The sequence below is a fragment of the Dromiciops gliroides genome, chromosome 3, assembly GCF_019393635.1.
Source record: "Dromiciops gliroides isolate mDroGli1 chromosome 3, mDroGli1.pri, whole genome shotgun sequence".
Classification (NCBI taxonomy): domain Eukaryota; kingdom Metazoa; phylum Chordata; class Mammalia; order Microbiotheria; family Microbiotheriidae; genus Dromiciops; species Dromiciops gliroides.
In genome coordinates, this window is record NC_057863.1 from 550243963 (window position 1) to 550258406 (window position 14444).

At 43.8% G+C, this 14444-nt stretch overlaps 1 protein-coding gene across 1 annotated transcript in view; it reads right to left on the reverse strand.

Annotated features, from left to right (window-relative positions):
* The window catches only part of CLNS1A (chloride nucleotide-sensitive channel 1A), a 29558-nt gene extending 19336 nt beyond the window's left edge, over positions 1–10222 (reverse strand). The window contains exon 1 of the mRNA XM_043996880.1: positions 10008–10222. Within this exon, the coding sequence (XP_043852815.1) occupies positions 10008–10126 (119 nt within the window). The 5' untranslated portion in view covers positions 10127–10222. The remainder of the gene's footprint in view (positions 1–10007) is intronic.
* Between the last annotated feature and the right edge of the window lie 4222 nt (positions 10223–14444).

The following is a 14444-nucleotide window of genomic DNA, read 5'->3' on the forward strand; positions in this document are numbered from 1 at the left end:
TGTCCTCTCATAAATTCACTACACCAAATTCACCCAATGTCCTAGATGTCTTCCTCACTTTCTCCTGACATCACGAGGATACAACTGGGACATTCTAGCTGTCCAGCTATTATCCTTGGCTCTCATCATACGACCAGAGACTAATCATGCCAGCAAAATAATTGGCAAAAAGGTAGCCAAGGAACAAACCAGAGTAATTGGAGGAATATTCAGTGGTCATGGCTGGACTGAGCTCTCTGGGAAGGGAATGGATATAGTAGCAAATGTGAGCGAAAGGTATTAAATTTTATTTTATTTTTTTGCATGGGGCAATGAGGGTTAAGTGACACAGCCAGTAAGTGTCAAGTGTCTAAGGCCACATTTGAACTCAGGTCCTCCTGAATCCAGGACCGGTGTTTTAACCACTGAGCCACCTAGCTGCCCCCAAATTTTATTTTAACAAATGGAAAAGGGGCCCTCAAAAGGTACTGAATTACTCATTATAGGAACTCTTCAAGCAGACACTGATGACCACTGATTGTGGGCAGGATTCATGATTTGGGTAAGGGTTGGACCAGATTAGCTTTTGGTAATCTCCCCTTTCCTTCAAACCCCCAATCTAAGAATCTAAGATGATGATAATAATGATGGTGAACTATAAAACCATATCTATCTTGACCCAGCTATCCAGCAACCTTACCTATCAGACAATAATTTGAAACAAGGGAGCAAAAAGCCTGAACAATCTAAACAAACGATACCATGTCCACTCACCAAAGCTCATGAACTACTCATTTTATGCACAAAGCTAACAGAATGGTGTCTGTTTTCCAAGTTCACAGTAGATTAACAGTAGCACAATGAGGTAGGATACACACTGACAGAATCAAGAGAGAACAAAAACAAAAAGGCATTAAGAACTCAAAGACTTTAAAACTTGAAGACCCAGAGGGCCCCTACTCAAGGGAACCTTGCCCACCCTCTTTTTTTTTTTTTTAATTTTTTAGTGAGGCAATTGGGGTTAAGTGACTTGCCCAGGGTCACACAGCTAGTAAGTGTTAAGTGTCTGAGGCCGGATTTGAACTCAGGTACTCCTGACTCCAGGGCCGGTGCTCTATCCACTGCACCACCTAGCTGCCCCTGCCCAACCTCTTTTAAGGCCAGCCCAGAGTCAGTAGAATTGAAAAAGAAATGTAGACTGACCTTCCTGACTACCTAGGTGACCCCCCAAGTCATGTCAATCAATGGACTGGCCAATTAGCTTGGATCAACATGCAGTGACCCACCTCTACCTGAGAGAGGATAAAAGTCCTTGGGAGAGGGGAGTTGGGCTCACTTCTCTCCCCTGTTCTTCTCGCTGCACCTCTCCCTAGACTGGGATTTTATGCTGGGCCTGGGACGCTGGAGGAGGCACTCACGCAGCCCCCACTCTCTCTCTTTTCTATTTAGGTATATATGGCTTCTGAACTCTAATTCTGAGCAATGTGGTCTCTATCTCTTTACTAACATTTAATATGCTTTAATAAATGCACCAAACTGGTGCTGTAGCCTCTAATTTATAAGTAGCAATATATCAGAATCCCCAGTTAAGTTCCCTAAAACCTAGAGATAGGCACTCCCATATATTTTCTTCTTTTTTTTTTTGGTCTACCATTACTCCCATATATTTTCAAACGACACAATCCCATAGCCTTATACACTTCGTGGCCTGAAGAAGTAACTATATTACACCATAATACAACGAGTGGTTAAAGTGAAGACACAGTCATCAAGAGAAGGTTAAATTATTTGAGAAAAGGTTCTGTGTTTCATGGAATGAAACAGTGACTATCTGGAAAACTTGACTATCCACAACTCATAACTCATACTTTTTGTAAAGCCACAGTATTATAGCAGTAATTAGATTTTGCATCATGTACTCTTAAAACCCCTGCACGAATCGTTGTGCCTGTGTTGGAAAGAAGGTGAAGTGCCACAGGATATGCGTGATGCCCTTATGGTTACTCTTTATAAGAACAGTGGAGACAGGAGTGACTGTAACAACTACAGAGGAATTTCACTTCTCAGCGTTGTTGGGAAGATGTTTGCCAAGGTCATCTTGCTTAAGACTGGGTAAGATCGTGTTTACCCCGAATCACAATGTGGCTTTCGAGCAGGGAGGTCAACTACTGATATGATTTTCTCACTTCACCAACTGCAAGAAAAGTGCAGAGAACAAAGAAAACCCCTCTTCATTGCCTTCATAGACCTGACCAAAGTTTGATACGGTTAACAGAGAAGGTCTTTTCGAAATTCTCTCAAGAATTGGTTGCCCTCCTAAACTCCATAGCTTGATTCGCTCCTTTCATTGCAACATTCAGGGTGTCGTACAATTTGAAGGCAACACCTCTGAAACATTCAGCATAAACAGCGGAGTCAAGCAAGGATGTGTGCTGGCTCCCACGCTGTTTGGAATTTTCTTCTCCATACTGTTACGTCATGCTTTTGGTTCATCAACTGATGGCATCTATCTGCATTCCCGGTCAGACAGAGGCCTGTTCAATGTTTCACGTCTGAGATCCAAAACCAGAGTGAGAGGTAGCACCCTTAGAGACCTGCTTTTCGCTGATGATGCCGCACTTGCCTGTCACTCAGAGCATGAATTGCAGACCTTGATGGATCGCTTCTCCCAAGCTTGCACGGACTTTAGCCTAACCATTAATCTTAAAAAGACGAAAGTCATGTGTCAGAGTGCTATGTCACCTCCATTGATACACATCAGTAGCTACCAGTTGGATGTTGTAAGCCAATTCTTGTATCTTGGCTCTATTGTCAGTGACAATTTGTCACTTGATTCTGAGATCAATCAGAGGATTGGGAAAGCTACTTCAAGTATGTCTAAGCTTGCCAAGTGTATGTGGGCAAAGAGTAAACTAACAAGACGAACCAAATTTGTTGTCTATAGAGCATGTGTCCTGAGTACCTTACTGTATGGCAGCAAAACATGCACTATATACACTAGACAAGAGAAGAAGCTTAACAGCTTCCACATGCGCTGCCTTCGGCGCATCCTTGGCATATCTTGGTCAGATAGGATCACCAACACAGAAGCGCTCCAACATGCGCAACTTCTGAGCATCTACACGCTACTGAAACAAAGATGGCTATGCTGGCTTGGTCATGTGCACCACATGCAAGATTGGTGCATTACTAAAGACCTACTCTATGGTGAGTTAGCCTCAGGCCAAAGACCTGCTGGACGCCCCCAGCTTCGCTACAGAGATGTATGCAAGCGAGACTTGAGGGCTCTGGGAATAGACACAGGCAGCTGGGAGGAGATGGCCAAGGACCATGCCCAATAGAGTTCAGTACTCAGGAACAGCTTGCACGCAGCTGAGATGGGCCTCCAAGCTCTGGAGGAAGAAAAACGAATGAGACGCAGGAACCGACGGGCAACAGAGAGCGTAGTTTTCTGATGTCCTCATTGCAGCAGGAGCTGAGGCTCCCATATGGGGCTGCAAAGCCACACTATAGCCTGTGGCTCTTCAAGGCGCTGATCCATGGTTGTCCGTGACTGGCAGAAGCCTACTACTCCCTCCCTCACCATCCATTTTCTTCTGCATATGAAAAACTAGTTTTAATAAATCCTTGGAGACCTGTAGTAACCATCAATATCTTATTCAAACTGCATTCTTCTTTTTCTTCTTTTTGGGAGGCAATTGGGGTTAAGTGACTTGCCCAGGGTCCCACAGCTAGTAAGTGTCAAGTGTCTGAGGCCGAATTTGAACTCAGGTCTTCCTGAATCCAGAGCCAGTGCTCTATCCACTGTGCCACGTGGCTGTCCCTTTTTTTGGTTTTTTGAGGTTTTTGCTAACTACATTCTTTTTTTTTTTTTTTAGTAAGGCAATTGGGGTTAAGTGACTTGCCCAGGGTCACACAGCTAGTAAGTGTTAAGTGTCTGAGGCCGGATTTGAACTCAGGTACTCCTGAATCCAGGGCCGGTGCTCTATCCACTGCGCCATCTAGCTGCCCCCAAACTACATTCTTTTAAACAAATAAGCTTCCCACCTCAAAAATTCTCTGGCTATATTATAGTACAATGAACAAAATACCAAATATGGGCTGTCAAGAGAATTTCAAACATCCAAGACCACAAAATTTTCTCTGTTTTAAGTGCCAGCCTAGTGGTGGACAAAATGTTAAGAGTGTCCATCAAGGGGCAGCTAGGTAGTGCAGTGGATAGAGCACCAGCCCTGGATTCAGGAGGAACTGAGTTCAAATCCGGCCTCAGACACTTTACACTTACTGGCTGTGTGACCCTAGGCAAGTCACTTAGCTCCAACTGCCTCATTAAAAAAAAAAAAGTATCCATCAAATTCTGTCCTTATTTTTAAAAGCCACATAACAATGTAGTTCTGAGGCTTCTCCCTTACTGCTGACAGAGCATATACACTGTTATCACAAAAGGCCTTCATATTTATTTTTGCAAGTATTTTTGGATGGACAAACATATAAGCAATAAACAGCAGTCATTTCTTATATCCTCCCCAAACTGAAATATCCAAACAGAGACTATATCTGATAACTCTCGATCCAAGTGGTCCCCCATCTCTCTGATATCAGGTAGTTAAGTATTCCCATTATTTTTTTTCTGGGACCCTCATTAGTTCTTCTATTGCCCAGAATTCAACTTCCTTTTAGTTATTTTCATTTGCATTGTGATTGTCATTGTATAAACTGCTCTCCTTGCTCTACTTATTTTACTATAACATTTCATACACTTTCTTATGTTTTGCTGAATTCCTCATATTTGCCATTTTTTACAAGTCACATTTCATTATATTTACATGCCATAGTTTTTCAGCTATTCCACACTGATGAGCACCCACTATGTTTGCAGTTTTTTGCTACTACAAAGATTATTACTAGGAGTAGTTGGTATATATTGGATCTCTGCTTATGTCTTTGACAGATGGGGGAAGTGGGGTGGCAGCACAACATGCCCATTAGTAGAACAGCAGTCACAGGGTATGGACAGTTAAGTCACTTTTCTTTCAGAATTCCAAACTGAAATCCAGAAGAGCTAGAGCATTTCACAATTCCACAAACAGTGTGCATCAGTGAACCTGCTTTTTCACAGGCCTTCCAACAATGACTGTACCATCTTTTGTCATCTTTGCTAATTAGCACGAATCAAAGTAAATTGTGAGATAAAATTTTAATAGCTTTTTCCTCCCATACCAATCAATTAATCAATCAATCAGACTTTTTAAAGAAGTATCTACTATGTGTTAGGTGCTAGGGATACAAGTGTAAAGAATTAAACAACTTATAAAGAACTTACATTGTCATATGTGAGGTAATTATAAATATAAAACAAATAAATACAAATATATACAAAGTTAATATAAGGTAGTTTGGGAGAGAAGGCACTAGCAAAAAATTAGTCAATCAAAAAGTATTTATTAAGCTCAAAGACTTATTACAGATAATGCTGCTTGAGCTATGTCTTAAAGGAAGCAAAGGACTATGAGGTAGAAGGAAGGAAGAAGTGCTGGTTTGGCTGGTGGGATGGTCAATATAAAAAACCCAGAGACAGGAGAATAATGTCTAACCAGCCTGGAAATATGAGCTGGTGCCAGACTATGAAGGGCTTTAACATTTTTTAATAGTATTTAATTTTCCCCCAATTACATGTAAAAACAATTTTTAACATTTGATGTTTAAGTTTTGATTCCAAATCCTCCTTCCCTCCCTCCCCCTCTGCCTTCCCTGAGACAGTGAGCAGTCTGATATAGGTTATACATGTTCAATCACATAAAATATTTCCACATTAGTCATTTTGTACATGAAAATTTAAACAAAAACAAAGTAGAAAATTGTATGCTTCTGTCTGTATTATGAAGGTCTTTATAAGTGAAACGGGGAGATGATTTTTTTATCCTAGAGGACATAGGAAGCCATGGGAGTTGATTAAGAAGGGGAGTAGGAGCAGCTAGGTGGTACAGTGGATAAAGCACCAGCCCTGGATTCAGGAGGACCTGAGTTCAAATCCGGTCTCAGATACTTGACACTTAATAGCTGTGTGACCCTGGCCAAGTCACTTAACCCTCATTGCCCTGCAAGAAACAAACAAAAAAAAGGGGAGTAGTAATGTGTTCAGAGTTGCACCTCAGGAAAATTACTTTGGCAGCAGTGTACAGGATAGACTGGAGTAATGAGTCTGGGGCAGGGAGACCAATCAGAAGATTGTTGCAATCATCTAAGCTTTTTTGTTGCTATTTCTGCAGAATGTCTGTTGCTCTGATTGTGACATGTATTTGGATAGATGATCTATACAGAGACTGGCCACAGTATGTATATCTTGGACAGACATATAGATGGGTGGAAAGGTGGCAAGGGCATGATTTAAGGCGGCAGCTCTGCAAGTGAAGGGGGTTCATCAAATATAAACCAAGCTGTGGAGATAGAAAAGGCAAGATTTGTCAAATGACTAACTGGGGTGAAGGAGTTGAGAGGAGTTAAGGATCACGACAAGATTACAAACCTGAAACACTAAGGATGGCGATGCCTTCAACAGAAATAAGGACTTTGGAAGGAGGGAGGGTTTAATTTTGGATATGTTGAGTTTGAGGTGTCTTTGGATTGTCCAACTTAAAAGTCCAACGTGTTTCTTATAATTAGTGATTTTGAGCATGTTCTCATGTGGTCATTCAGTTTGAAAATCTTTTGCAAACAGTTCATTTCCTTTGACCCCTGGAAAATAGCTATTTGTCTACTATATTTATATCCATGACCTCTCTATTCTGTATACCAGATTTTTATTAGTGATATCTGATGCAATTATTTTCCCACTCTACCTCTTCACTTCTGTCTTCTTCGATTTTATTCAAGCAAGAGGAGTGCTTGTGATGGGTCACAAGGGAGCAGGGGCTCTGGTCAAAGTTCCAGGGCCAAGAAAAGCACTAGTACTTATGGCTGCAGGGGAACAGGAGCCCTTCCTGCATAAAGACCCAGGATAACACCACCTTGTAAGCACTATAAAAACTGCAGACTCCCAGAACTAGCTCTGAAAACAGAAGCATGAAAAAACATGAACATTGGCACAGTACTTTTCTACCCCAAGGTAAGCAGATCCCAACTTTAACCTAAAGTTCAAACTGAAGAAACAGGCTGGGAAAATGAGCAAAAATAACAACAAAAAGAACTTGACCACAAAAAGCTACTAGAGTGGCAGGGAAGACCAAGACATATCCAGAAGAAGACAACAATGTAAAAACAGCTATAAGCAAAGCTTCAAGGAAAAATACTAATTGGACCCAAGGCTAGCAAGAATTCCTGGAAGAGTTTGAGAAAAAGATAAAAGTGATAGAAGAAAAATTGGGAAAAGAAATGAAAGTGATGTAAAAAATTATGAAGAGAACTGACAGTTTGGTAAAAGAAGCATAAAAAAAACACCTGACAAAATAACACTTTAAAAAGCCAGAACTGCCCTAATGGTAGAAAAGGCACAAAAATTCAGTAAAAAGCAGAATTGGCCAAATAGAAAAGGAGGTACAAAAGCTGAGTGAAGAAAATAATTCCTTAAAAATTGGAATTGGGGGGGCAGCTAGGTGGCACAGTGGATAAAGCACTGGCCTTGGATTCAGGAGGACCTGAGTTCAAATCCAGCCTCAGACACTTGACACTTAACTAGCTGTGTGACCCTGGGCAAGTCACTTAACCCTCATTGCCCCATAAAATAAAAAACAAACAAACAATTACTGGACTACCTGAAAGCCATGAACAAAAAAAAAAGAGCCTATACATCATATTTCAAGAAATTATGAAGGAAAACTGCTCTGACATCTTAGATTCTGAAAGAATCCACCAATCACCTACTGAAAGAGATCCCCAAATGAAAACTCCCAGGAATATCACTGCCAAATTCCAGTGCTTCCAGGTAAAGTAAAAATTACTGCAAGCAGCCAGACAGAATCAAATCAAATACCATGGAGCCACAGTGAGGATCATACAAGATTTAGCAGCTTCCATGTTAAAGGAGCAGAGGGTTCACCTGGTGATCTCATCAACTCCTATTGTTTCAATCAACTCTATGCAGATGACTCTTAGATCTACTTGTCTAGGCCTAACCTTTCTGCTGACCTCTAGTCTTCTTTCCATTTCCAATTGCCTTTCAGACATCTCAAACTATATGTCCAAAGTAACCATCTTACATTCAACATCTCCAAAACTAAGCTCATAATCTTTTCCCCCCAAACCCCGTAAAGTTTAACATCTACTCTAAAGATAAGGCACACACACAGAGGTAAAGCTATATTATAAAATACACAAGTGAATTATCCAAGCATAAAATAGTACTATATGGAAACAAGTTGTTCTTGATTGGGGAACTCAAAGATGGTTTCATGAAGAAGGTAGAATTTTGAGTTGGCCTTGAAAAGAGGGACAGAAAATACTGTGAGAAAATAATGGGATTTGGCAGACACCCAGGGGCTCCACCTAGTTTCAACTACTCACTAGCTACATGTCACTTAACTTTTGTACACTTCAGTTTCTCATTAGATTGTTTATTTCTCAAGGGTCATTCCTCATATGGTAGGTGCTTTGCTTATGGATGAGGGAAATTTTCACTAGAACGTTTAAGAGGAAGGGCACTCCAAACACTATCATGGGGAACAAGCTGAAGGTATGAGGTATGCTTAGCTTTAAGAGAAATCTTAATTGAGCCACAATCTCTCCATTTAGCACATAGGCTTCTTAAAGACAAGGCCTATTTCACCTTTGTTTGAATGCCTAGCACACACTTAAAGGAACTGCTCAATAAATGCATGTTGATTGACTGACTGATCCACAGGACTACGATCTTCAAATAGTGAAGGGCTGTCACCTAGAAGAGGCTTTAGATTGGGGATTCTTAACCTCAATTTAGCTTTTCGATTACTTTGGTAACTATTCCAATATAATTGGTTTCTATGCAAAGAAAACGCCACTCCTAATCCTTTCCACTCTATGGGCTGTTTCTCCCTCATCTAGGAGGTTCTAATTTCCTTAAAATCTCAGTTTTTGAACTGACAAATTTTTTTTAAAAACTGGTAGGATTTCTGCTATCTTTCTCAAAAAGTTTTTCCCTCTGAGATTACCATGAATTTATCCTGACTTGTTTGTAAATAGCTGTGTGCTTAGATTATAAACGCCTTGAAGGCAAGGGCCGTTTTTATTGTCTTTCTTTGCCCCCCCCCATCCACGAGTTCAGTGCTGCCCCCAGTGCCCGGCAGACATAAAACCCTAGTCTTAAGCGCTTGCAGATGACTTTATTTGATGCATTTACAGACAGGGCTCTGAGAAGAGGGCCACCGGCTTCCCCAGCCCGACCGCCAAGGGCATCGAGGACCCAGACTGTTTTCAGCTTTTCTCTGCTCGGCCCCCCGTGGAGAGGGTAGGCGCAAACTAAATTCCAAACAACAACTTTCCTAACGGACTGCCTCCGTTGGAATGAGCTGCCTCAGCGGGGAGCGCGTCTGTCGGTCAGTCAACAAACATTCATTACTCGCCTACTATGTGCCAGGCGCTGTGCCAAGCGCAAGGGAAACAAAGGAAGGCCAAAGATAGGCCCTGTTCTCGGGGAGCTCGTTGTCTAATGAAGGGAGGCCATGCACGTAAGTGCAAACAAGCAGGACAAACTGGGGAGGTCGCGGTCATTCCCCCGCAGCGGGGGGGGGGCGCTCGCGGTGGGGTTCCCTGCACCAGCACAGCGGCCGTAAGCCTCGGGCCGCATGCCACTGTCCTCTCACCCCGCCTCTACATCTTGGGGAGAAGCTCTCCAAAGAACCCTCGGCTTAGCCCCAACGGCCCCCGGCCCGCCCAGGACAGCCGCGAGGATGCTCCAGCGCCGGACACCTACACGCATCCGCGCGCATGCGTGCGCCCTGTCTCCTCCCCCTCCCCCGCCTCCCCGGCAGCGAGAGCGCGCCCACGCACGGGACGGGCGGGGGTTAGCGCTAAGGTCCGCTGCGCCCGCGCTCATCCCTTGAAGCCGGCGCCACTACCTCTCGGCGATGTAGAGGGTGCCGGTGCCCAGGCCCTTGCCATCCAGCACCGCTTCGGTATCGGGCTGCTGCTGCCGAAGCCCATCTCTCGGTGGAGGGAAGCTCTTCAGGAAACTCATCCTGTCAGCGGTGGCGGTGGCGATGGCCGCCCGGCGGACAAGGGAGGGGGGGCTGAACGGGAGGCGAAGGCTACACGCTCGCCCCAAACCCGGAAGGAAAGGGGCCGGGCGAGGCACCCCGGAAGAACAATGCCAGCTAAGCCCCGCCCACCTCTTCCGCTCGAGAGTAGTCTAAGCCTTTCTAGGACGAGTGCTCTGTAGTCTTGGAAGACCGCAGAACGCTCTTTAACTCCTTAACCCGCCCTCCTGCCCAACCCATTCTGCTCTTGGGATCCGGACATGTGGTGTCTGTCCTGGCTCTTCCCGGGACTCCTCGTGTGACCTCGAGCCAGTCACTTCCCGAGCCTCAGTTTCCCCAGCTGTGTAATGACCACACGGATAAAGGCCACGGGAAAGGGAATGAATTTGGCACCGTTGACCCACCCCTACCCGAGGGAGCGAAGCCCCGGCAAAGCGGATCCTTGGGGAGCAAGGAGGGAGCTCCTGCTCATCCAGCAACCTTCCCGTGGGTAGGGTGGGGATGCTGGTCACTACAAACGTCTGTATCTCATTGCCAATGAACTTTGGGGCTTCCTGGGCAGTGAAGGCTATCCGTGAATCAGGAACGAAGATGTTAGAGATCAGCCACATGACTTTAAAAGGTCTTTGACCAACGTGGTTCTGACTCCGCTCAGTGTGAAACAAGCAAGGAAGCTGTGTGCTCCCCATGCTCCAGGACAGCGACGGAGAACTCTTCCAGCTCTGAGAAGCTTCTGGGCTCTGGGTTCTAGTTTCCACATGGGTGAAAGCAAACTGTAGCTCCCGAGGGTCCCTAGTTTGACGGTTGTCAAACCCTTCTGAACAAGGGCTCTTGATCAGAACATTAAGACTTTTTAAAAAGTGCAATAAATATTTTAAAATCCATTTCCAAAATGGTAAAAGGAGCTATCCTTCTAAAAAGGTAACAGGATTCTGTTGTGAAGCCAAAACCCGCGTATTCTTTACTGATTGCAACATTTAAAAAAGCAGTGTAGGGGGGCAGCTAGGTGGCGCAGTGGATAGAGCACCAGCCCTGGATTCAGGAAGACCTGAGTTCAAATTTGACCTCAGACACTTGACACTAGCTGTGTGACCCTGGGCAAGTCACATAACCCTCATTGCCTCACCAAAAACAAAACAAGACAAAACAAAAAAAGGAGTGTGACATCTGATTGCTTAGGAGGGAGGGAGGGAAGGAGGGATAAAAATTGGAACTCAAATCTATAAATAAAAATGTTTATTACTTCAAAAGAAAAAGCAATGTGAAGGATAAGTTTGCTGGTTTTTTGCATATGTCAACTTCTTGGCTGCTGTCTACAAACACAATATTTTAACTAATAGGTAATGCAGAAATGCATTAAAGAGAGTTCGGGGTGGGGAGGGGCACAGGAACCACAATCATTTCATGACATCACATCGTTAGCAGTGCCCTAACCTCTTAGTGACCAAGCATTACAAAGTCTCCAACCCCTGAACAAAGTATATGGTCCCATCCACTGTTATAACAAATACTTGCGGTCCTCAGACAGGAAACTTGACAGTTTTGTTTAAAAGCTCAGTTTTCTCAACAGTGAAAGAATTTGGCCTCTTCCCTTTGTCTCTCTCCCTCAAGCTGGAATGCATGAATCCTGTCACTTGCATTCTAAATATTTCCCTTTTGTCCCAAACTCATCTCTCTCTTTATCTACCTCTCCCTTTCCAAAGAAATGTTTTACTTATCTATGCTGTTGCCATAGATTTCACGAGTTATAAAAAGCCAAATCTGCACCTCGAGAAGATGAATTTGTTTTTAGAATAGATTCCTTAGTATGTTTTCAGTAAAACCTCCTATCACCTCCTATCTTTTACTCAAGTTATCAACCCTTGCAGGGTATTTCCCAAGAGGTCAAGAAAATTCCCCAATTGTCAAGTCTCAGATTTAGAAGGGCTGTTAGATACCAAAGTTGTCCCACCAGGGTTCTGTCCTTGGGTTCTCTTTTCTTCTAACCGGTTCCACTCTGCTGATGATTTTTTTTAATTTAATTTTTACTGTCATTTTTTGTTTTTAGGTTGTCATTTCCTAACATTCTTACCCAACCCTGAGAGCCATCCCTTAAAATAAAAAAGAAGAAAAAAAGCAGTTCAGAAAAACTAATTGTTATGGGGGAAATAGATGGGGGTTTAAGATAGGGGTTCTTAGGAATTCCTTTTTTTTTTTTTGCATGGCAGTGAGGGTTAAGTGACTTGCCCAGAGTCACACAGCTAGTGTCAAGTGTCTGAGGTCAGATTTGAATTCAAGTCTTAGTGCATCCAGGGCGGGTACTTTATCCACCATGCCACCTAGCTGCCCCCAGGAATTCCTCTTTAAAGAATTACACCTTCTTTCACACAAATCCAATTAGAATAAAATAATAGTTTATTTAGGTGCTAGGGAATGGAAACCACATCCTTATTTTTTTTAGACATATTAAATCACTTAATTTTGTACATTCTATAGTATGTATACTTGTGCTCTATGGGGGGGCGGGGCAATGAGGGTTAAGTGACTTGTCCAGCATCACACAGCTAGCGTCAAGTGTCTGAGGTCAGGTTTGAACAAAGGTCCTCCTGAATTCAGGGCCAGTGCTTTATCCACTGCATCACCTAGCTGGCCCCTGGAAAGGAAACCAAGAGAGAAATCCTTGGACTTCTCATGGAGAGAAGGCATGGCACAGAGGCGTGGCTCTCTGAGATACCTATCTCCCCAAGCAGGAGACTGGGAAATCCTTTTATAGATGACTGAAGGGGGTGATCATCTGACTGTGGAAAGTTCCCTCATTGGGGGAGGACCATCCCCCACTGGTGGTGGCTGAGGGAAGTTGGGTGAGGGGCAGTTCCAGATTTCTCAAGCCATCTCTCTCCCCCTCATACCACAAAGGCAGCAGCCACACCTAATCTTATCTCCCTGTGAAAGGTGGGGCAGACTGGAATGAAGGGTGGTAGTCCTGGAGTTAACTCAGTCCCGATCCAGTGCCACTTATCTCTTTAGGTGTGTCTGTCCTTTGGTTTAGTTTCTCAAGAAGAAAGTTCTTTGATTTATCCCAGAAAACTTCTGAGGGACCCCGGCCCATTCAAATGAGGTACCCCGGCCCATAACACTAATCATATGATGAAGATTTTCAAATCTATGTATCCTGTCCTAATCTCTACTGACCTGCAGTCTCTGGTCTCCAATTGCCTTTCAGTCATTCCAGCTGAATCTAGTTGGATATTTTAAATGGAACACTTACAAAATGGAACTCATCATCATCTTTACCCTAAACCTTCACCTCCTCTTACCTTCCCTGTTGCTGTAGAGGGCAATTCCATCCTCCCAGTCCCTCAGGCTCACAATCTAGGCGACATTTGAGTTCCTCCCTTTCTTTCACTCCCTGTATCTGAGCTGTTTGCTGAGGCCTGTTGATTTCACTGTTCCCACATATCTCAAATATACCCCCTTCTTTCTTCTGACACTGCTACCCTCCTGGTACGGGTCCATCACATTGCAATTGGATTACTGGAGTACTGCAATAGCCTGCTGGTGGGTCTGCCTGCTTTAAGTCTCTCCTCACTGCAATTCATCCCTCCATTCAGCCAGCAAAGTGACCATGTCATGCCCCCTACTCAAATTCCAGTGGTTCCTTATTGCCTCTCCAGGAGCAAATACAAAATGCTCTGTTCGACATTGAAAGCCCTTCATAAACTTTATAAACCTATCTTTCCAGTCTTCTTATACCGTACTCCCTGCCATGTAGTCTTCCTTCAGTAACACTGGCCACCTCTTGGCTCTGGGCATTCTCTCTGGCAGCCCCCCTGCCCCCCTCCTGCCCCCCATCCCCCCATGCCTGGAATGCTTTCTCTCCTCTGCTCTGACTACTGACCTCCCTGTCTTCTTGTAAGTTCCAACTAAAACCCCACCCACTACAGGAAGCCTTCCCCAACCCCTCTTTTTTTTTTTTTTTTTGCGGGGCAATGGGGGCTAAGTGACTTGCCCAGGGTCACACAGCTAGTAAATCCCAACCCCTCTTAATCCCAGTCCCTGTTAATTACTTCCTTTTTATCCTGTATACAGTTAGTGCAGAGTCGTTTACAATGTCTCCATTAGATTGTGAGTTCCTTAAGGGCAGCCTGTACTTTTGCCTTTTTTTGTATCCCCGGTGCTTAATAAATGTTAGACTGATGGGTTGAATCGGTCCAGCTCTCTGGTCAATTGTCCTGCACCAAGCCTGACAAGTGTTCAGATAGAAACTTTTAGGATATCTCTAATGACCTTTTTTTTTGGCTGGGCAATGAGGGTTAAGTG